At 49.8% G+C, this 22,958-nt stretch overlaps 1 protein-coding gene across 38 annotated transcripts in view; it reads right to left on the bottom strand.

Moving 5' to 3' along the window:
* Positions 1-22,958, bottom strand: part of EHMT1 (euchromatic histone lysine methyltransferase 1) — a 121,259-nt gene that overhangs the window by 60,232 nt on the left and 38,069 nt on the right. For 17 of the 38 annotated variants that reach the window (XM_085593761.1, XM_085593763.1, XM_085593762.1 and 14 more), the window contains one exon: positions 4,206-4,293. In XM_085593761.1, the coding sequence (XP_085449887.1) occupies positions 4,206-4,293 (88 nt within the window). Of the gene's footprint in view, positions 1-660; positions 780-4,205; positions 4,294-7,090; positions 7,871-7,909; positions 8,666-8,722; positions 9,661-9,937; positions 11,778-11,800; positions 11,840-13,649; positions 13,953-19,657; positions 19,845-22,958 lie in introns of those variants that run through there. The other 21 variants (XM_085593768.1, XM_077787832.2, XM_077787827.2 and 18 more) reach the window with 15 other exon arrangements.

Genomic DNA, 22,958 nt, shown 5'->3' with positions numbered 1-22,958 from the left:
TGAGGTGGAACTTCTTGTGTTTTAGTTTATGGCCATTGCTCCCTGTCCCGTCACTGGCACCACCGAACAGAGTCTGGCACCATCCTCAGACACCCCTTGGAGATATTTATGTGCACTGATCAGATCCCCTCTGAGACTTCTCTGCTCCTGACTAACCACACCCAGCTCCTGCAGTCTCTTATCAAATGAGAGATGCCCCAGACCCCTCATCACCTTTGCAGCCTCTCCAGCAGCTCCTTGTCTTTCTTGAACCATGAAGACCAGAACTGAACCCAAAACCCCAGATGTGGTCGAGTGGAAGGGAAGGATCATCTCCCCTGACCTGCTGGCCACACCAAAATGCCCTCCAGCCTTCCCCTGGCCCCCAGGGCACAGTTTGAACATTAACAGTTAATCTGGCTCAACAGTTTAATGACTCAGAGCAGGTTAAGAGCCTCATGAAACTCCTTCATCCCTTTGCCACGGGATGGGGCCGTGGTGTCACAGCCCAGCTGTGTCTGAGGAATGCTCCAGGGCTGCCACATCCTTCCTGCAGCAAGGGTCCCAAGCCTAGGGAGTGCTTGGTGCACAGCTGGGTGAACATGTAAAATCCTGAAGCATCACTTTGCTCTGCCTGGCCTCCTGCTGGCAGCCTCAGCAGGGGATCCCAGTGCCAAGTACCTGAGGAGAGCAGTTTAGTCCTTCCCTCCTTTCAAGCTGCCATCCCTGCACCTGGGACTGCAAAGGCTGCAGCTGCTCAGTGGAAAGCAGCACTTCCTGTGCTCACAGCAGCTTCCTACCTGCAATAAGAGGGAGAAAAAGGGAAAAAAAAAAGTCCCCTCCAGGAGTTTAATCCCCTGACAGCCTCTCAAAGCAGGCTGAAGTTTATCTGAGAGCAGTGACTGTGCAGGTCTCACCCAGCACTAGGCTCCAGCACTGTGGCTCTTGTAAAAGAGTTGCCTTGGATGAAGGCTCAGAAACACTGGAGCAAATGGAGAATTTCATTCCCAACACCCATTCCTGCTCCTTTGTGCTGCTGCTTTATCAGAACTTTCCACCCCTGGGCTTGGGGAATCAGAAAAGGAGTGGTTTGCCTTGAAAGGTCAAAGGAGACACAGAGCTGGGAGTAAAGCACACGAGGAGAGCTGAATTCACTTGCAATCCTTGCAAAGAAACCACTTTTTAATAGTTTCTCTCTGAGTCAGACTAGAGACAACATGGCCTAATAAAAGCTTTTTTCCACTGATCTCCCTTCTCCCTGCCCCCTTCCCCACCCTGTCAAAGGAAGTATGGACCTAAGCTCACACCCACATGTAAAACTGAACTGGAGCATTTCCCATGGACCACAAAACAGCCTCATCCACAGCTTTTTTTCTATCTGTATTGAGCAATTTTACACAGACAGAGACACTGAGCCTAGTGAACAGCCTCCACAGGCTGGGACTCACCCCAAGAACTGGAAATGAAAGTGCTAGAACATGCAAAGAGCTTGTTCCTACAAATACATGTTACATTTAGAACTCAATGAAGGCAGAAGAGGACAGCCCAGGTGGGAACCACAGGGCATTTCTGCAACACGTCATTGTTGAGGAACAGAGAACAGAACACCACAACTGCCCACCCAAGGGCCACCCACCCACCAATAATCCATCCCCAGCTGCTGAGATGTCCCAAATGAAGGCTAAGGACCACCAGGAAAGGTCCACTGCCTCAAAGCAGCACATCAGTGAGGGCCAGGCTGGACAGGGCTTGGAGCATCCTGATCTATGGAAGGTGTCCCTGCCCATGGCAAGGGGTGGAATGAGATGAGCTTTGAGGTCTCTTCCAGCCCAGCCCAGTCTGTGATTCTGTGATTATGAGCAGGGGCTGCTCAGCTACTGCCCCACCAGAGCAGGAACCTTCCCTGCAAGAGATCTTTGTGGAGATCCCCACCAGGATGATGTTTGTCAGTGCAGGAGGCAGGCAGTGCTCACAGGCACCACTGCAGCTGACAGGCCTTGCTTGGGGTCAGACCCCTAAATATCAGCCAAGGCTTCAAGCTACCTGAATTTCCTGTCTTGTCTTGGACTCAGGCAAAGCTCAAGTTTCTACAGAGGTGGAACTGGTGCAAGGCCATTCAGAGGCAGCAGTGGAGCTATGGGATGTGCCAACACAATTCCAATGAGGACCTGACCTGCCCTCAGCACCAGCACCTTTCTGAGTCAGGGGGGAGTGGAAAGAGGAGAAAACAGAGCGATTCACAGTAAGCTTTTAGCCCAAACAACACTTTTAGTCAGCCTTTGGATCTGCAGCTACAAGCCCCTGGAAGTTTAGATGCCAGGTTTAATATTGACAGGTTACCTGCCAGAGGGGTTTTCCCAAAGGGAACACGATCCAGAGCAGATTCAGTCACACACTGCAGGCCATGGCTCCCACCAAACACATCCTCAGCAGCCCAAACCAACCCAGTCTGTGCCACTGACAAAGATATTTAACAGCACCACCCTCCTCACTAAAGGGAAATGACTGCTCAAGAGAACTTGGAGAGGAAGCTGAGACTTCAGGGTGCTTTTCCAGTCCACACATCCCAGCTCCATCCCCGAGGCAGGAAACTGGGCTCAAAGAAACTATTCCATGCCATCCTGCAAGCCTGCTGGAATGACTTCATGTTCATGCAACAGTTAAAAATGTGAATTCTGTGCCAGCACTAAACACTGTTATTAACAGGCTTTTGGGCTCTGAACCAAAGTCCTGGTGGTGATGATCCTCCCAGGATCCCAGCTGGGGAGCCAGGGGCAGCAGGGACAATGTCCCAGCACAGCAGCACGCACACACACCACGGTCTGGGACACTCATGGTGTGCCTGGGGAGGCAAGGACATGTTCTGAACATTCCAGAAGAACAGAGACTCACATTTAAGAGCCTCCACTCCCTGGGAATAGAGCTGGACAACAGACTGGAGTGGTTGGAATTTCTGCACCTTGTGAAGCCTCGAGACTGTCCCTGCACAGGGAGGGCTCTCAGCTTCCTTCTGACACAGCATTTGCTGCAAGTCAAAATCAGTCAAGAGGCACAGAAATGTCTCTTCCCACCCTCCTTTTGGATTTTTTACGTCCACAGATTCTTGACACCTTAACATCAACCAAGAGCTACACAAACAAGCTTTATAATCCTGAGCTAAGAAAGGCAAGGGATCAAAGTGAGTTTCCCTCAGAGCAACACAATCTCCCATTAGCACCTCCTGACACCTAAGGCTTTGTCTCTGCTCTGCCCAGACCAGAGGTCCCTATGCCATCACTGCTGGCAGCAAGATTCCTGTGCTCCCAGTTAATATCCAAGCACCTGACACAGAATTCAGTATTTCTGCCTGTTCTGAGCTTTACTTTCTAACTAGAGCAGCTTGACAATACATCATGCTGGACAGAAAAGAAAGAAAAAGCAATGCTGTACTCACACACAACTGAATTAAGCCCAAAATTTTGCTTCTAGATAAGAGTAGGGATTTCGATGGGGCCAGTTCAGTGCTTTCATAATGTTCTATTATGGAAAGGAGAACAAAAATACACCAAATCCCTGAAGAGCTATGAGAAGTAACTAGTCCAGGAATAATAAAACCATGGAAAGAAAGGAGGGAGTCAGAGGAAAGATAAAGGGTGGTGGGCTTTTTTTCCCTAATCCCACTGACACATTTATTAAGCCCTTAGATTTGTGTGCATGTAACTCGCAGACAACCCTGCAGGAGAAGACTTTGTCAATTGAACCTGTGCTGCATCCTGCACAGTAAAAGCTGCAGAACCCACACAGGAGCCACGAGGTGTGGGGTGTCTGACCCCTCCAGCCACCCTGCAGCCATTGGAGCTGCTCTGCTGCAACAGAGAAACCCACAGCAAAACAGAAAGTCAATATTCCTGGAGGGAGGAAAAGGTCATTGTGGGGAGGGATCAGAGTTCAGCTAAAACCAGTCACACACAGGAAGTTCAAAGTAACTCCTGTGCCTTCACACCAATGCAGAAGTGAAAATTAAATCTCCTTCTTCACGGGAGCGGTGAGGGATGGACAGAAAAGCAAATCTGCATGTCCAGTGGAAGAGCCCTGCTGAGGATAAACACAGAGAAGGGAGCCTGTGCTCATGGGAGCACACCTGAGTTGCTGGGGGCACTGAGCACATCTCCAAACCCCCAGTTTCGTCCCCATCACGTGCCCACCACACGAGCCAGCCCTGACCCTCAACCAGGGCAGGTGCTCACCTTCCTCTTTGTTGTTGGTGATGTCTTTCAGCAGCTCAGTCTTCATGCAGCCGTCTTTCCTTGGCTCTCCTTTACTCAGCACTGCTCGCTGTGGTGGGGGAGAAGAAAAAACAGAAATATCAGGGTTGAGCTAAGTGCTCAGACACACGGTGCATTCAAAAGAAGAGACAATCATGGACACATCCTGTTTACAGCACGGCCAAACCTCCCTCTGCAAAATAAAGGCTGCCAGGAAGCTGCCACCAAGGCACAGGTCACAGATAAAACACGGCAAGGCTGGCCCAGGCTGACAGCCCAAGGAGCACAGGGGCTCCAAGCTGTGCCCAGGGCTGGCACCTCCCAGCTCAGGGTTGGATGCAGCCAGACAGATTTTCCCAGTGCAACGTGCCTGGGAACCCAGCTAAGTCCATCTTGCATGAAAGGCATCTCGAGGAGGTGACTCTGACTCCCCCAAAACTTTTCAGCCTTTGGGTGGGGGAGGCAGATCTATCAGACTTCTCACTACGACCTCATTTATCAACATTTCCAGCCCATGGGTTTTTGGCGGCTTGGTTGGGTTTTTCTGCAGCTCATTCAAATGAACATCCAAAAATGCAAACCATCAGTCAGCTACAGCTACCTCCTCATTCATAACATCCATGTTTATTAAAGTTAATGAGCTCTATTTTTAATTCTATAGAAAGCAATTTTTCTTTTTCTCCCTCTTAAAAAAAAAAATGTAGACAGGGAACACCTGCTCATCTCCTGTGCCTTTCACACGCCTGGCATCACATTGTTAGCTCAGGTTTGCAGCCTTAATACCTTCTCGTTCTCTATTTTGAAGTAGCAAGACCAAAACAGAAAAAAAAAAAAAAAAAAACAACAACAACAAACCTAGACCAAAATAAACCAGAAGGAAAATGGTATTTTAAAAAATGAACTAGAAAGGGTCTTTGCCACAGCTGTGTTTAAGGAGAGATCTGGGGTGGAGGCAGGGATGGGGAGTGCCCTGCAGAGCTGGAGGTCGGTGCGGGTTCAGCGTGCGCTGCTGGCGCCACGGAACAAGAATAAGCCCAGGTCAAGCCAACTGTTGTAGGCCAGCACAGGGAGCAGATGGTGCCTGCAGCCATGCAAATCACAGGGTTTAAAGCTCACTGGGTGATAAAGAAAGAAAAACAACCTGCCCACCTTCCTTAGAGCAAGTGAGGGGGATGGAGCCGGTGTGGCAGCTCCCAACCCTTCCCAGCAGCTCGCCCATGCCTGTGTGGGATTGTCCAGAGCTGGCAGGGGAGATGGGCTTTGGTGCTGCTGCTGCTGTCACCAGCCACCCTGCCAGCCTGGTGAACTCAGGGCAATGCCCTGTGCTGGCAGGTGCTGCAGAGCAGCCCCCAGCCCCATGCAGGGCTCATCCAGCCCAAAATCCCTGCAGGACCATCCTGTCCTGCACCCAAATCCACCATGGCAGAGACACACCAAGGGAAGAAGGGAGACAGATTCCTAGGAAAGCCTCCACCACCTGCCAGGCCCAGAGCTAAGGGCACTTCAAGGATGGCTCTTGCAGCACAGGACAGAGGCTGTGGGTGGCTGCGTGTCCCTGCCTGTCCCCAACCTGCCCCGAGCACAATCAGACACAAACCCAGCCACATCACTGTGCTCTCAGCACCAGCAACTTGTGCTCCAAGCACAGCACCTTCAGATCTCCAGTCACAGACCAAAAAGCTGCTGTGAGCATTCAAAAGCTCAGCTCAGCCCAGCCTGACACAGAACCTACCTTCAGCAGACACTGGCCAACAGCTTCCATTGAGAAATGATCATAAAAACACAGCCCAAACTCTGAACATAGAGCAGCTGTTTTATTTATTTATTTGCTGAGCCAGTAATTCATATCCTTGCTGCAAACATGAACTTGCAAACCCTACCTCTCCTCTAGCCAGACCTCTTGTAAACTAGGAATAACCTCAGTTTTTCTCATGGATTATCCTGCAAAGAGAGCTCAGGGTGCTCGAGGGCACCCCTGGCTCCCATCACAGCCAGGGGCACCCAGGCCCTGGCCACAGGCACCAGCAGCAAATAAAGAGCCTCAGTCATTCTAACAGAGACCAGGTTGTTTTCCCAACCTTTGTTGCAACAAGGAGAGATCTTGATATTCCTGCTACTCCACTGACTCATACAAGAAGCCCCAGGATTTCCAGGGGCCATTCTTCACCATCTGAGCATGAGTTTTTCTGTGTTTTCTAAGCAGTACCCTCACTCCACACATTGCTCACGCTCTCCCTTCCACAGAGGCGTTGCTGCTGCTCGCCCAGGAAGAAAAGCCAGTGCAGGAGCCCTGGAGTCAATGAGAACTTGACCACCCTCCCTGCTCGCTGCAGTCACCAGCAGCTCATTGCTGCCTGCCCAGTTCTCAAAGCAGAATTCCCAACTCCAAGAGAAGAAACCATCACTTTTGTCCTTTGAGAGTACAAAAGCTGGGTGCCAAGGCAAGGCTGGCTGAGGTGGCATCTCCCAGGCTCTCATGCTTCCTTCCTCAGAGACAAGGCGAGGCGACAAGGTTACAACTTCCCAACAAAGCTCAGCATCGAGGTAGAGAATAAAGGAATAATTAAAAATAAAAACAAAAGTCAACTGTGAATTTTGAAGAAGGAAGCTATAGGAAATCCCTGCAAAGCTCTCGAAGCCTCATCCCCCCAGGCCGGCACTCTCCCATCCTTGCTCCATCAGCACCCAGCACCGAGGGGCACCCATGGGGCACCCAGCACCATTCATTCCCACCCAGCTCCACCCAGCCAACTTAGCACCAACTTCACCGCAAGTGTCAATACCTCCAGCTTTTGTGTGTGCGTGTGTGTTGGGTTTTTTTGCCCTCCCCTCCCTTAAATCCATAGCAAACTTCCCTTTCTGCTCACCCTCCCCATGCCCCATCCGTCCGCTCCCGATTGGCAGGGAAATCCTATACCCACCCTCCCCGCCGAGAAATGTCTGCTCTTGCAGCAGTCCCAACAAAGCCAACTGCCAAGCACACGCTGCTTCACAATAAAAGTCTCACTCGCTCCATTTCTTTTTTTTCCTCCTTTCCCCCTTTCCCGCAGCCGTCTGCCTCCATTCCCTCGCCCACCCCAGACTGATTATTAACCATCCGTGGCTGGAGAACCTCCATAAAGAGCGCACACAACCAGCCACGAAGCATTCTTGCCCCCCCGCCCCAACCCTTAATTTTTAGGTTTCAAATGGTAGAAAAAATTAGTGCATCTGAAGAAAGACTGATTGGGTCTTTGAAAGGGTTTTAAGAGCCATGAGGAGCCAAGCAGAGGAGCTACTGCTGGTTTAGTTTTTTCCTCTCTGCCTCTGTTTACAAGAAAACAAGCTTCCTCTCCTCCATGAGGTCTTTGGAGGGGATGGAAGACAGGTCAGACCGGCCAAGGAAAGGCTCTGCAGCATTTCCAAACAGATGATGACTACAAACTACAGTGGTGCCTTTAAAACAATCAAACAAATAAAACAAAAAAAAAAAACCTAAAAGCAAAAAATAAGCCCATCAAAAAAAAAAACAAAATGGGGAAAGAAAGGAGAAAAAGAACAAAGCTGGGAAACACAGAAAGAGCTTTCACAGCCTCCTCTCCTTGGTATTTTCATCAGCCATCCGGGTGCCCTTCGCAAAGGTCCAAACAGGTTTTATAGGCAAAGACAACACATGCACAGCAAAACTCCAACATATTGCAGCTTACCGAGCCCAAGGGACCAGAGTTACATCATGAGCCCGAGCTCCCTGCTCTCCCGGCAGCCCGGGAAGGAGCGCAGGCTGAGGTGCCAAGATGTCTACCTTCACCAGGGTCTTTTTTTTTTTTCTTTTTTTTTTTTTTTTTATGTCTTAAAAATCAACGGTCTGGGAACCCGAGGCTCGCAGCAGCGTTACTGTGAGCAGAGCTGTGCACAGACAGCAGGTCCATCTGGTAGAGGGCTGGGAGCAGGAGACCCCTCAAAGCGCCTGTTCCCATCCGGGGCAGAGGATGCACCAACACCTCTGTGGGATGGACAGCACTGACCCTGCCAGGATCCAGCCTCCAGCCCCTCCGAGGTGACACCAGACCCCAGTCAGGACACAGCCCCAAGGAAAGCTCCCACCAGCCAGAAAAATGAGGGCTGCACAATGCCGGAGCAAGGCAGAGGCAAATCTCTCAACAAATGATGCAACCTCAGCAGCAGCAGATTCTTATTCACTCATTTTTTCCCTCCTTCTCCTAAAAAAAAATATAAATTGAAATAACGCAACCCAAACCAGCCTGCTCATAATAACCTTTGCCTTGAAGAGAAGACAAATATTTTGTAGTTAATTATATAGGAAGTAATGATTAAGAGAATGTTTGTAGAAAGAGAGTGCTTCTTTTGTAGGCACGGGGAGGCTGCTCATTTCAGATCTCAGCACTGTGTTGGGCAAGGCCTGGGCTCAAGGCTCGCGGGGACGCTGACCACGGGCCTGTCATTAGAAACAACAGAAGCATTTGATCTGGAGAAGGAAGGAAACACAACCACCAGCATACCTGGCCTACAAAGCAGTCACCAGTCTCAAAGCTCCTTCTTTTCAGGCTAAGGCCACTTCCTTATAAGCCTCATGCAATCATGTGAACATGGAATTTTATCTGCAGTTCACAAGCACTGCCCTCAGCCTGAAGTTTGCTCCCAAATCAAATTCTTTGCAATTCTTTTGTCTCCTGAAATCCTTTCATCCAGACTATTCGCCATAGAAAAGAAACATTTCCTTCTCAACCCCCATGTCCTCTTTCCTATTCCAGACGCACACATCAACTCCCCAAGAAGGGGGGGAGCACAGAAAGAGGTGCAAGTTCCTGCATGCAACAGCTGGGAACACGGAGACACGTGCATGAAACACAACAGGACTTAAAGTGACTTCTCCCAAGACAAGGCATTCCACGACGGCATGCAGGCTTCAGGCAAGGGGGGTCTGCAGAGCCCGTGCCCTCTTGGAAAGGGGAGATCAATTTACACTTCCTCACTGCTTCCAGGCCCATCTAGCTGCATCCCAGTAGAGTAAAAGCCAGTGCAACTCTTGTGTGCAGGCAAATGTAAATCCAGAGCAGACAAAGGCGTCCCCTCCTTCCACGAGCTGAGGGTAGCAAGGAGTCCAGCAGCTGCCTGCATTCTCCTAGCCCACGGGAGGGGAAGGGGGGGTAGAAAACCCTAAAATGGAGATCAAGATTCATCACTATCTCTAGCAAAAGCAAACCAGCCATTTCAGAAACACCCAGTCCCCAGGAACTGGCCAAGCCAGGCCAAAACCAGAGCATCAAGAGGAGCCTGGAGCAAGCAGATTCCAGCAGTCCAGGGCAGGGGAGCTGGGAGGCAGCTTGCCCCCATCAAAGGGGCTCAGGTACCTCTTCAGCCTCTGTGCTCCTCTTCCTCCCACCCCAAAGCACCGCAGCCAGCAGAACAAGTCCCTGTACCCCTGCCCATCCCCATGGTGCCCAGCCAAAGGGCACATGGGGCAGCAGTGGAGGGAAAGCCCCTCGTGGGTTCCCGTGGGACCACGAGGACCTGGCTGAGCTGCCCACACCACCTCCACCTGGGTCACCTCCGGCCATCGAGCGGCCAAGCAGCGAGACAGCGGTGCCTGTGAGCCGGGAAAGCGGATGGGGAGAAGGGGGGAGAAAAAAATACAAAATAATAATGAAAATAATCATAATCATAAAACTTGCACCCTCGGGCCTGTCCCTCTAATATCTACAGCAAAACCTCACCAAGGCCTTACTCTGCTGGAGGGCGAGAAAGCGACACAGCGCTGCCCAGCACCCGAAGTCCTGGAGGTGGGAGATCCTCACACCCTCTCCTCCATGGCCTACGGGCTTCGTCCCCGGCGTGGGGCCTGGTTTTTCTGCTCTGTCATTAAGAGTGGAGCCTGGTCTTTTCCTTCAATCCCAAGAATTGCACGGAATTAGATCATCTTTCTGGCTCGCCTCCCCCTACAGGCAGCTCCCGAGCATGCTCAGCGCGGCCGCGCTGCCATTTCATAACCGCATTGTTTACGGACACAGGACCTGCCATCTTTTGACAGGGACACAGGGCCCGTGTCCCTGCCCCAGCCCCGCCACCAACACCCCCCTGGGGCAGGCAAAGGCGAAAGCATGGAAATGCAGAAGCCTGGGGGGTGATGGGGATGGGTTTGTTGTTCTTTCTGATGGTTTTTGTTTCTTTTTTTCTCCTTTTTTGCTCTTTGATTTAGGTGAAAATCCACCTGCTTTGGAGGGTGAGGTTAATCCCTGTGGGGGCTGTGGGGAGGAGGAACTCACAGGGCTCGATGTAAAATGCCAGCCATGATTTTTAGCTTCTTCGAATCACAACTGTGCTTCAATGACACCTAAAAATACAATCCCCAGCCCAGTCTGCCATCCTCTGCTGAGCCTTCCTCTGTGAGAGAAGGGGTTGGAAATACGGTATTTCCCTTAAATAAACAAGTTGGCTTAGTCCCAGCACATACAGTTTTCTCCTTTAAATGCAAACCAGAGTATTTTTGCAGGCACACAGGAAAACGAGGAGAGGAGGAGGGGAAATGTTCTTCATTTAACACCAAGAACTCCATGAAAAGCCTTTTAAGGTTGCTCAGAGCCCCGCTCCATTCCAGCCCTCTCCCTGTCTGTGCTGATCATACTTCACAGGTGAAAGCAGCTCTGACTTATGACAGAGAGAAAATGCCAGAAGAGCTGGAGGTTTCCTCATCCTTGGAACAAGGACAAGTTGTGAAAAGCTTCCTTTGCAAGAGCCACTGTGCTGCTCAGGCACAGTATGGCAGTGTTGCAGGGAGGACACTTGCACGTCAGACCTTCTTAACCCCCACTGCCTCGGCCCTTCTCACCTCCTTCCCCCTCCTGATGGGGACTGAAGGAAAAACATATTTAAATCACCTGTTTTGGAGGATGCAAGTTGTTGTGTTGCAGTCCAGGATGTTTTTTAAAAGCTTGCTCAACATTTTCTCCCCTTTTATATTTCCCTTTTCTTTTTTCTAATGGATGCTTTCCAATTAGCTTGTACAGTTTGAGAGCTTCGCTCCTGCTGCTTTCCTGACTACTGTAAATCCTGGCAGGCTGCCCTCCTCCTCTGCCCCCCTCCAGGACCAACACCACCCTACAGCAAAGCCAGACACATATCCTCCACCCAAGAGACCAAGGAGCTCACAGGGGCACAAGAGGGACAAATCCCACTGGAAACATGAGAGGCCATAAGGGTCTGCAAAGAGGGAGCTAGTGTTTGGAGGAGTCAGAAAAAATAACTGGCTGAAAATGGGAGTTGAGGATTATTAATTCAGGGATTTGTTTCCAAATCACTGACATTCCATGTCACTGCAGGAACATATGGTCCTCCAAGGCTTGCAAGCAGGGAGCACACGCCATCAGTGCCCTGAGCTTTTGGGCTGACCCCAACACACGGTCACTCTCCCGCTGCGGCCATTCCTCGACCACTCTCAGCTTCAGGAGCAGGAAGGCGAGAAGGAAAAACTTCAGGGAAAAGCAGCAAAAGGAAAACAAAGAGGAGCAGCAGGAACCAAGTCAGCCCTCCCCCAAACCAGCTGGCCAGGAGAGCAAAGCTCCTTAAAACTCCTTGTTTACCTGAATAAAACAACTCACTGCCATTGCATGAGGTGCACACAACTCTCTTTCCTCAGGAGATGGCATCACATGGGAGAGCTCCCAGGAGCCAGGTCATGGAGCTGCCTCTGCCCCCTGCCCAGGGCTGGTCTCACAGAGGCTGAGCTGCAGGAATATGCCTCATATGTGCCACAGAGCCTAGTCCTACCCAAACATGTCCTGGGACGAGGGCAAGAGCTTGTGCTGGCACCACACAGGCAGTTAAATACATGAAACAGAACAAAACCAAGACCCAAAGGCCCCACTTTGGGCTCTTAACCCTTGCTGAGAAGCAGTGCCAAGCCCAGACCTCGGCGGCTCTCTTCCCTCCAAAGTAGGTCAGGCTTTTCTGCGTCTCTGCAGACGCTTCCCAAGGGCCCCAGCCGGCAGGGACAGAGCGTTGGGCACTTCCAGCCAGAGCCACGCCGGTGTCACCACCACACAGGAGCACACCTCCCACACCTCAGAGGGTTTTTGGTTGTCTCCTCAGCCTTCATCAAGCCCAAAGCTCATTTTCTCCCTGAGTGAAGCTGCTCAGGCAGCAGGTCAAGAACTCAGCTCTTCACTGTTAAAGAGAAATCTCAGCTCTCTCCTCCTGACTTCTGATGCCTTTTCCTTTTCTTCTGAATGATGAACAATGAGCACATTTATCGTCCAGTGGAGAAACAACAGATATTTAGATTAGGTATCACAGATTGTCCCATGTAAGCTCCCTGATCTTTTAAATGCCATCTTCACATCTTGCTCCTTGATTGAAAGTTCAATATTGTGTCAACATTGCAGATTCGAGGGTCTCCCTGGAGCACAGCAAGCTCAGGCCAGTGTTCTGCAGGGCTGTCTGTGCCTTCCAGGGGCCTGGGACCTTCTGTGTCCATCCCAAATCTCACCAAGGTCTGTGGCAGCCAACAGTTCTTGCATGTAACACAAATCACAGAGGAAAAAAAAAAATCCCAAGGGCAGAACCGGGGGGCTGAGTTTTAAAATATGTTGCAGGCATGTTCCTGCCATGAAGTCAACCACGGATGTTTCCTTTGCATCAGATGTTTCCTTGGATTGCTATTATGAAAAAAAAATTAAAAAAAAAGAAGAGAGAAGGGAGGAAGTGACCCCAAAATAAAAAGGATTGCTTCTTCCTGGTAAAATGCTGTTGGCTCTGGCCTCCACCCCAGCAAGCCATAGGCAGAGGCTGTCAAAAGAGACCCAGTGAGGAGGTGCCATGTGGCCACAGGCCCTCTCCTCCCCTTTAGACATTCAGTCTTCAAGCAGCTCGGGCACCCCAGGCTTTGTGCCTTTTTCTTCTAACAGCTACAAGCAGCTCCTTGGAGAATTTTCCAGAAACTTCACACTTTAAAAGCACAAACAAATCCTAAAAACACCAAAAAAAAAAAAAAAAAACCAAAAACCCAAAACCAAACCAACCCCAAGCGAGCTTCCCCACCCCAGGAGACAAACGAAAGGCACGAGGAAACAAAGCCCGAGGTTTGCCGGCGGCGCTGCCGGGCGCCGAGGCCCCTCGGAGCCCATGGAAGAGCCATCCCAGCAGGATGGGCCATGCCAGCAGGATGGGCCATGCCAGCAGGATGGGCCATGCCAGCAGGATGGGCCATGCCTGCAGGATGGGCCATGCCAGCAGGATGGGCCATGCCCACAGATGGGCCATGCCCGCCCGCGCCGGGCAGCTGCGTGCAGGAATATCCAAACAAATGAACAAACAGCCCCGGCCATGCTTCCCCGGCCTCTGCTCCTCCTCTCCTCTCCAAGGCTTCTCCTTCCCGGGCAGGACGCAGCCCTGCCCTGCCAGGGCCTCGCCAGGCACGGGAGGTGGACGGACCCTGCGGTACCTGCGGGCAGCTGTTGTCTTCTTCTGGTGAAGACTCCAAGAGTTGCATATTCCAGATCCTCATGAGCAGTGATTCAGTTTCTGCTCATGTGATAAAGCTCCCTCTACAGAGTGAGCATGCCCAGAAGAGCCCATTTCACTGCTCCCTCCACTGCAGCCATTTCACAGAGAACCTGCCGGCTCCAGGGCGTCCATTGGAGCGCGATTATCCCGGGCATCCCCGGGACGCACCGGTAATGCAGATCATCTGTCAACTTTCTGACAGGGCGCCAGGCCTCAAAACTGATCACTCGCCTGAAAAAAAGAGAAAGCTTTTTAAACCAGAGTGCTGTCTCGTGGCCTTCAAGAGTAGCACTTGCCCGTGGGAAAAGGAGAGGCAGGAAGGACAGGGAGGGATGTGAGTGGCTTGGGGATGTCCCTGGGCTGATTTTGTTGTGCTTAACGAAGTGCCCAACCTCTGAGAGCTGGGATGAAGGCACATGGGTTAAACTGATGCAGGGAGCAGTGCCCAAGACAGCGTCTCTTCGAGATCTGAACTGCTGATCTGAAGGGGAGATCATTTTCACTTTGGGGATTAATAACCTGACCTGGTACAACTGACTTTGAAAGGGTATCACAAACACAGTCATGGAAAAGCAGGGGGGGAACAGAATGAAGGGACATCCTCATGGATCCATCCTCATCCCCACCCTAATGAAGGGATAGTTCACTACGAGGCACAGGAGCTCTAAGCTCAGTCTATGTCAAACCCTACAATACTGCTGGCCCCAGCCAGCAAGATAACAGAAGAAATTTTAGCTTCAAAATAAAAGTAGTTTGTCTCTGTTCCACTTCACAATTAAGCATAAACTCTTGGCAACCTTCATATCTGCTCAGGCTCCCAGTAAAACTGCCAGAGCAGCTCGCAGGAACATCTGTAAGCAGAGCTCGGCTGGAAGGGATTCAAGGAAGACTGGCATTTATTGGAGGCAGGAGCAGGAGGCTGCTGGAGCCGGGTGTCAGGCTGGAGAACCTCCCCCCGAGCAGGGGGAGGGCAGCCAGCAACCTCGAGGAAGAGGCCAGAAAGAAGAGGAAACTCTGACATGGCCCCGTGGCACCACCCGCGTGCTCTTGGCCAAAGGAAAAACAGCTTTCCAAAAGAGGAGAGCACCGGAGAGCGTCCTCCTAAAGAGAGAGTTCTCTTTAAGAGTAGAAACTACAGTGAGGATGAGTGGAGTGCAATGTGTGACAGTGAGCTGGGAGGGCAGGGAGCAGACTCCACTGCAGGGAGGAACAAGCCATCCAAATCCCTAGGGAGGTTTGGGGGAGCCTGGGGATGAAGTTTGTCCTGCCCCAGCACCAGGTGAGTCCAGGCCTCAGCACAGCACAACAGCCATGGCCGGCTCTGCCAGGCTGGAAACATCCACAAGCCACGTTTCCTCCAGTCCCAGCAGCTCTTTCACCACTGTGGTCAGGCACGTTTGCAGAGCTGCAATAATTAAAGCAGCAAAGAGCTGTTACAGATCTCCCTTGGCTATGAGGATGTTGTTTCCTCTCCACACTCTGGAGAAGTTTCACTACTAAACAGTTAAAACACACAAGGCTAAATTGAGATGATTGAAATTCATAGGCAAGGAGTATTTGAGGTGACAGGATAAAGAAAGGATCACTTTCACCCACCAGGTTTTCATCCAACATGAGTCTTAAGTTTTAATATACACAAAATGAGGTTTTCCTGGCCTTTCTCTCAGTCACTGAGAGGTGCAGAGGTAACTCATTTAAAGACAAATTCAAAAATCCTCAAACAAAAGCAACAAACCCCAGCTATGTAGACAGGAGTTGCCTTATCCACCGCATCAAAAGATTACTGTACTTCAAACCAAAGATGGCTTTAAAACAGTTGATGCAGTTGATTGCTGCCCTTCCTTGCAGCATGAAATTACCACGCTTTCATTAAAAGCCCAGAAATAGAAACTAAGATATTAACAAAGGCAGTGTCAATGATCCACCACAGTCAACATTCCCTTTCTCAGATAAAATAACGCCCGAGAACGGCGGCACAGCCACAGCCTCCCCACTGCATCTCCACACCAGACACGTGTTCACTGCTGAGGTTAAATATACACTGAGAGCAGATGCTACCAGAGACACTTTTCACATCTCATGGCCATCCTTGAAAGCACTAAACACTGTTTAGAAACAAAAAGGAGAAAGCAGAGCTCACCAGGGTACTGCAGATGCCTCAACAACCAACTTGAGTAAAGTGATCGATCGGTGCCGTAGCAGCATCTCTGCCACGGGGGATGCCTGGGTGTCACTCAGTGAAACCTCACATTTCTGTCATCCAAAAGCAGCAAGAAGCTTGCAGGGCACAGCCATTGGCACTGGGAGAGGTGTCTCTTGCCCGGGACCCCCCTGTCCCCCCTTGGCAGGGGTCAGGTGCTGCACACCAGCAGTCACAGTCCTCTTTCCAGGCTGGCTGAGGAAAAGGTTTTGCTGATGATGGAGGATGAGAACAGGCCTGTGCCCTGAGATGCTGTGCCCTTTATTTAGCCCAAGTGCCCTCCAGCAGCCTTCCCAGCACAGTGACACCCCCCTTTCCAAACATTCCTGCCAGGGCCCACAGATTAGAGGGTATTTTCACTCCACAGCTCTCCAGCCTCCCTTCTCTGACTGAAGGCTCAAACACCCCTTTCAGAAATCCCACATTTTCAGGAGGAAGGGAGCAGCACAAACACCTCCCTTCACAAAGGACACCAGGTTCCTCAGGGCCCTTGCTTAATGACACCAGTAAGTCCAGCATTTTCACAGCTCCCTTGCAGGGAAGCCTAAGTGGGAGGCAAAGGGAGGTTTTTCTTTTTATAGGAAGAACAATATTTAGCTCTGCAAAATACAGAGGGTTTTCCTTATTTCCTTTCTTCCATCAGGCTTCTCTTCTTGCAGACTCTCCCCTTGATCAAATCTGATGCTCCCTTTCAGCCTCCTCAGAAACAATCCCAAAAGCTGAAGGGACTTTGGGTATGAGATGAGCATTTCTGCTGGAATCCTGATTGTTTCTGCACTGCTATAAACCATTCTCCAGCTTCACCACAAGCTATTCAAACATTCCTTCTGCTCTTCAACCATAATATACAACATTTCTTAATCAGAATAGCTCAGGACATACTGGGTATCCTCAGCACCCTCCAATGTCCACCTCCAGGCTCAGGTAACAGCTTTGAAAGAACAGGCAGTCAACAGGCAGTCATTAATGCATCTTTTGGAATCATAGCTTTCCCCATCTTTTAAAACCTGGTTTTATATCCCTAAAGCTTCCAAGCCATTTCCCTTCCTCTCCTCTTTTCCCCAGTAGAGTTGAAAACTGTTTTTACTTAATAGGAAACCAGAAATGTTCCCTGGGATACTGCACTGAGTAAATCATACACGCTAAAAAGGAAAAAAAAAAAAAGGAACATAATAAAGATCCTCTTGGACAGCAATTGAGATGTGAGCTCTCTGGGAGATGGTGCTATGTTTTGATAAGAATATGCGTTGAATATTTCATTTACAGGGCAATCCTAGATCTTTATTTAGCAGCATATTGGCCAGACAGCTGTAATTTAGAACATACTGTATTCCTAACAGTTCCCAATTATAAATTCCTTCAGCTTTAACTTACAGTAACCACAGCTCTTTCTATTTTGGAGTTCTAAATCCACCATTTCTCCCCTTCATTCAGCTATGGCATATCAAGAGCTCCTACAGTACAAACAGAGCCTTGCTGGAGAAGGGTCCTAAATCTAGCATTCTCTACCCCCAGCACAGCAAGCAGGCTCTTGTTTCCAGCACACTCACTGTTCCACAGACCAATGTTTTATTGGTTTATTTGGGGACAGTGGCCCCATTTGTCAGTGCAAAGCCATCCTGCAGTGCCCTGCCAGCAGCAGGCTGGGAAAATGGCTGTGCACATTCCATCCTCCTCCTGCTGCAACAAGCGCTGGAGATCCTGCCAACACGCCTCACGTGTTCAGTGTGGCCCTGTTCTTTGACCTCACACCTATTTTTTTTAAGGATTAAGGCACTGACATGAAAATAAGCAAGCTCTTCACTGGAGGAGAATCAGTGCTCCACGAAGCCTTTGTGTCTCTCCCCAGATCATGAGCTCCTGTGGAACAGCGCCTGTTGACGGCTCTCCCAGCCATCCTGCTGACTTTATCAAATTTCTGCAAGGAACAGAAGGAGCAGATGAACTCGGTGAAAACAAAGCTCCTGCCTCCATGCAAATATCCCTGGTTAAGAGGAGCAGAGAAATAGAGCGAGCATGATGTGTGTACAGAATTGGCTCCACAGACGCTGCTTCTCAGCAACTGCCATAAGGTGGCAGTGGGTCTTTAAGGCTACCTTACACCTTCCCACAGCACAATAGGAGCCAGCACACCAGTGGGTTTCCAGCAGCTGAAACTAATTAAGTCAAATTTCCTCATCAAGAGAACCAGGCCCTACATGAAAACTTGGGGCTGAGATCACCTCCACTGCCAGAGTCACACAAGGAGGAAAAGCCACGGCGGTGAATTCTGCAAAGCCATAAAGGCAGCCCCCATCTGAGCCAAAGAAAATCAACCCTTTTTCCCTCTCGCTGTACAATCACAATGCTGTTTGTTTTACAGAAATGCTTCTCTTTGTGCATTCATCCAGCCATAAACAAGCCAGTGACCATTAAAGAGTGGGAGAACTTCTGCCTGGCCAGCAAGCTGGGCTCCAGCAGGATTTTATGCAGGGAACATAAAATCCAGCCCAGTAAGCAAGCTGGTCACCAGCTCAGCACTGGGCTGATGAAGCAAAACAGGCCCAGAAAGCACTGAAGAAGAGCTGGGTTCACAAGAAAGATGGAACCAGGCAATAAACAGGCAAATTACTTTAGGTAATGAAGTGACTCATCATGCATAATGCCCATCACCTGGGATACAGCAATAAAATCAAATCCATGCCAGTCACCCCCTGAACTGTGCTGTGAAAAGTAGCCAGAGGTGCCCTGAAGGAAGAGCTGATCAATCTTACAGCACACAGATTTCTGCTCAGAAAGTCAAACCCAGCAACGCTGTATCACCCAAGGATTCCCAGTGCTGACAGAGCAAACCCCTCGCCTTACCTGTACCTACAGCCAGGCCAGAACACCGGTGGGTCTCCCCATGTGTGAGGGGACAGGTCAGAGAGAGCTGACGTCCTCCTGCTCCACACCAACCCAGAGCTCCCCTACACCTCACTAACACGAACATCCAGAGCCAATGTAAATGTTTTATTGGCACCTCACCACGCAGAGTGCTTGTACAACAACTGGAGTCAATCGGCTCATGCAGCACATACCTGCTGGTGCTTACACATTCCTTGTAAAAAGCTGGCAACTACGGGTGAAATCCAAGAGCCCAACCGAGCACAACTCGCACTGCCTTCCCCTAAACCCACTCACCAACACATTAAACCCCTGCAAGAAGCACAGAAAAATCTCTCATCCAAAGGAACAAACGTGCATATTCCCTCCTCTCCATGCCACTTTGGAGGACCTGATGTGGCAAGGTCTGTTTGCCATCACTGGAACGCAAAATAAATCTGAAAGAGGGGAGTTTGAGTTTAACATTCTTCCACCCTCCCACAATCCCAGAGGATCTGGGTTCAAACCTCCCAGAGCAGCTCTGAGCCCTGCCAGGCTCCCCATTAATAACAATTAGTGCCCGAGCCCACGATGAGCCGCAGTCACGTGCGTGCCAATATGAAGGCTCAGCCCTGGCTGCAGCCCCTGCCTGCTGTCACCTCATGTCACCACCCTGACATTGCACAGGTCCCTTCTCCAGGCAGGCCCGCCAGCCAGCAAAGGTCAGGATTCCAAACCCCTCCCCGCGGATCCGCAGGAAGCGTTTGAAGCCATCTCGTGTCAGTGGTTTAACTACGCTGCTTTTGAATCAATTCCAACAGTTTGCACTCCATCCGGCCTCCTGGCTGCCCCAGCCCAGGGGCACGGCAAGGAACCGATGGATTTGCCCTACCTCCATCCCGGCTGCGGGTGCCTCCAGGTCCTGACTCCAGGCCTATCCCTCCTCCAGCCACAAATCCATCTCACTCCATGGGTGCAGCCTCCACCCCGGAGCATGCTCAGTACAGGCTGATCTTCAGCCATTTCAGAGCTTTAATGAAATGTAAGCATAAGGAAGTGTCATTAGCAAAAAAAAAAAAAAAAAAAAAGGGAAAAAAAAAAAAAGTGCAGGATTCATCCCGATCCAGCCAACCTTCCTCTTCCCATCCTCTTGTCAAGGAGGCAAAGCTCTCACTGCGGGGATCGCAGGCATTTTTAGGCAGCAAGCATCTTGTTTTAGAACAAAAGCAAGGAAAATCCTGTCTCAGGCAAGCCTTGTGCAAAAGGAGCATTTCCCAGTGACATTCCAACCAGCCAATTTGTCACTCTGGGCCTTCCACAAATTACAATATTTTCATGAAATACCATTAATATTCTTTTTTCCCTCAACAGGCTTCAAGAAAGGCTTTTAGCTGGCAATGCAAATAGTGCTTCCCAGCCACCTTAAAGCTAAACCTACCCCAGTCTACCCTGAACTCCTTGAAGGTTATTTTAACTCCATTTGCAAGGAAGTTAAACAGCAGGATGAAAGAGAAGGAAAGAGAGACTGCAGTGTAACATACTTCATGCTATGCTTTCCTAAGGACCTGAATTTTAAGAGAGGTTTGTTTTCCACTGAAATTCCTCCATCATTGCCTTGTCCCCTCGATGCAGTAGGAATGTTTCAATGAAGAATTATTAGGGTTTTTTTTTTAAATCCTTCCCAGGTTTTCAAACAACAAAATATGAAAGACACACATTGTTGGAGCACACTTGGGGAATAAAGCCCTGCATACTCTGAATGATGTGCATGTGGAGCTTGACTATTCCTTAAAAATTTCTATTTCCCTACATATCTTTTGCATGTCCCCTACAGATCCTTTCCAGCTCACTGAACTATCCCAGAAAGCAAAGACTGTTGGTGCAAAAGTAAAGCTTTGCCAGGGCAAAAATTGGTTATTCAATCCCAACAAAGTTGGAACATATATATCCTGTTCCTCTTGTTGGGCCCAGGCCAAAACCAGCTCTGGATGCTGAAATCCATTAATTGTGTGTGCTCTGCCGAGCGATGTTCGCTTCCCGTGGAACACGAGCACTGTCTGCTCCAGAGCTGGAGGAAAATTCAAAAATAAAACAAGTGACTTTATCAACACAGCGTTTCAGGAAACACCAGGTTGGCAGCTGAACACCAAACCAGCTTTTTTCCTGAACAAAACTTCCGAGGGAATCGCAACAACGCTACAGCCGTACTGTACAACCCCACAAGCAAAGTTCAAGCCAAGGTTTTCATCAGGCCCCAGCACATCAGTGCCAGATGCACTACACAAACAACTCACGATGTTGTTCCCTCATCCCTTCTCTGATAAATTCAGCCCAGTCCTCAATACCAAGCCACAGCTTTTTAGCAAATTCTTTGGGCCCTCGGGAGTGCCAGGCAGCCTGGCACGCCAAGCGCAGGCGAGCTGCTTTTTACTAAAATATTTTTAGAACAAAAACATTTGGTAAAGTGACCCAGGATAAACCACACTACTTCAGTGTGCTGAGCTCTGCTCAGACCTCTCCTCCTGCTGAAGGATGTCACCAAAGGCCATTTGGCCCCAGGCTGTCCCCTCCCAGGGACCTCCCTCCGGGCCCTCTGTTCCAAACACAAGATCAATTCCTTCCACGCCACACTGGGCAACCCCAGATACCGCCCGGTGCCTTCATTAAGCACAGATTGATAAACCCTGCCAACAAATTCTATTCCCATCCTCTGCCTTGCCTGGAAATTGGAGGTAGTTTAAAAATAATATTCAGACCATAAAATCCCGAGGCATGTCTGCTGAATCGAGCGGTGTTTGCATCTCGCACAGCTCAAGCATGTCAAATTTGTTTCCTTGGAAACAACGACCAATTTGCAAGCATTGCTTTCTTCCCTTTTTTTTATTTTATGTAACGAAGACATCCATACCTGCAGCTCTTGCTGATACAAAGGAATTAAAGCAGATTCACCTACCAACAGGGTTCATAAGAGAATTATTAATGTATTTCACTAATGAACCATTGGTTTGCTGCACTAAGGGAAAACCAGAGTACATTACTATTTTAAAATCCTGTTTTCCCTCAATGGATGCACACTCAAAGCATAGCATTTATATTGTTCCCTTGAGGACAGGTAGAAGAAAACAGCAAAACCCAGAGTGATTTCCTTTCTCTGGGCTTGGGATGCTGGGGCCAGTGGAGGAGCAATCTAAGAGGGAAATCCTGTCCTGCTCCTGCCACGCCACTCCAAAGGACACACAGCTCAAACACACCTGCCTCAAACACAGGCTGAAGAGTCAACACAAGCTTCACAAAAAACCAAAAGTGATAACATCTTGTAGATATGTTTTGGCAGTTTTAAGTCCAACTTTTCCCCAAGACACGCAGTAAGGAAGTTGGGAATCCAGACCTTCTGTGCAGCCATAACTCTTCTCCCAGACCCACTCCCACCTCCCAGGGAAGGCAGTAAATCCTAAAGCAATGACACACAACCTCTCTGTGAGGGCATGAAACAGGAGGGAGGGCAAAAGTGTCAGAGCTGAGTTATCCAAAGGCTCATTTACAGAGTCAGAGCCCCCAGCCTCTAGAGCCTCTGTCAGGAGCTCAACACCTCTCACAAATCCTTCAGACACAGCGAAATACAGACACGTGAGAACAGCAAATAAAATGATGGCTCCTCAAACACGCCCTCCCCAAGGCCTGCTCAGCACAGAGGTCATTCCCAGCACTCTTGGGCTGAGGCTGGGTTGCAATTTCTACCTGAGAAAGTGACCTTCACATCCAAGGAAACAGAGCTCCAAACTTCTCCTGCTCCTGTTAGGATCACTGTGTAGAAAAAGGCACAGGAGCTACACAGACAGGAGGTGACAGAAGCAAGAAAACCCTCCTTCCTCCACACAAGGGACAAAGCCTCACCATTCCCTGTCCCTGGAGAATCCCAGAGTTGTTACTGGAGCCAATGGCCAGCACTAAATCAGATATAACTGTGGATGCTTCATACTTCAGGCCTTGGACTCCAGCATTCCAGGTATCCCAAAGGGGTTCCAAGCTTGGCAAGGCCACTTTCCCAAAAAGCAGCCTTGCTCTCCTCTTTAACCTGCCCACAGTAGGACCAACCCCCTGGAGGGCAATCTGTAAACAAAAAGCACCCATAAAAACCCCAAACCCTGCAAATGTCCAGTAGAACTCCCACAGGGTCTCACCCTGAAGCTTAA

Source organism: Lonchura striata, chromosome 17, assembly GCF_050655825.1.
Source record: "Lonchura striata isolate lonStrDom1 chromosome 17, ASM5065582v1, whole genome shotgun sequence".
In the NCBI taxonomy this organism is placed as follows: Eukaryota; Metazoa; Chordata; class Aves; order Passeriformes; family Estrildidae; genus Lonchura; species Lonchura striata.
Note: the sequence above shows the minus strand (reverse complement) of the source record. Positions and strands in the feature narration are given on the sequence as shown.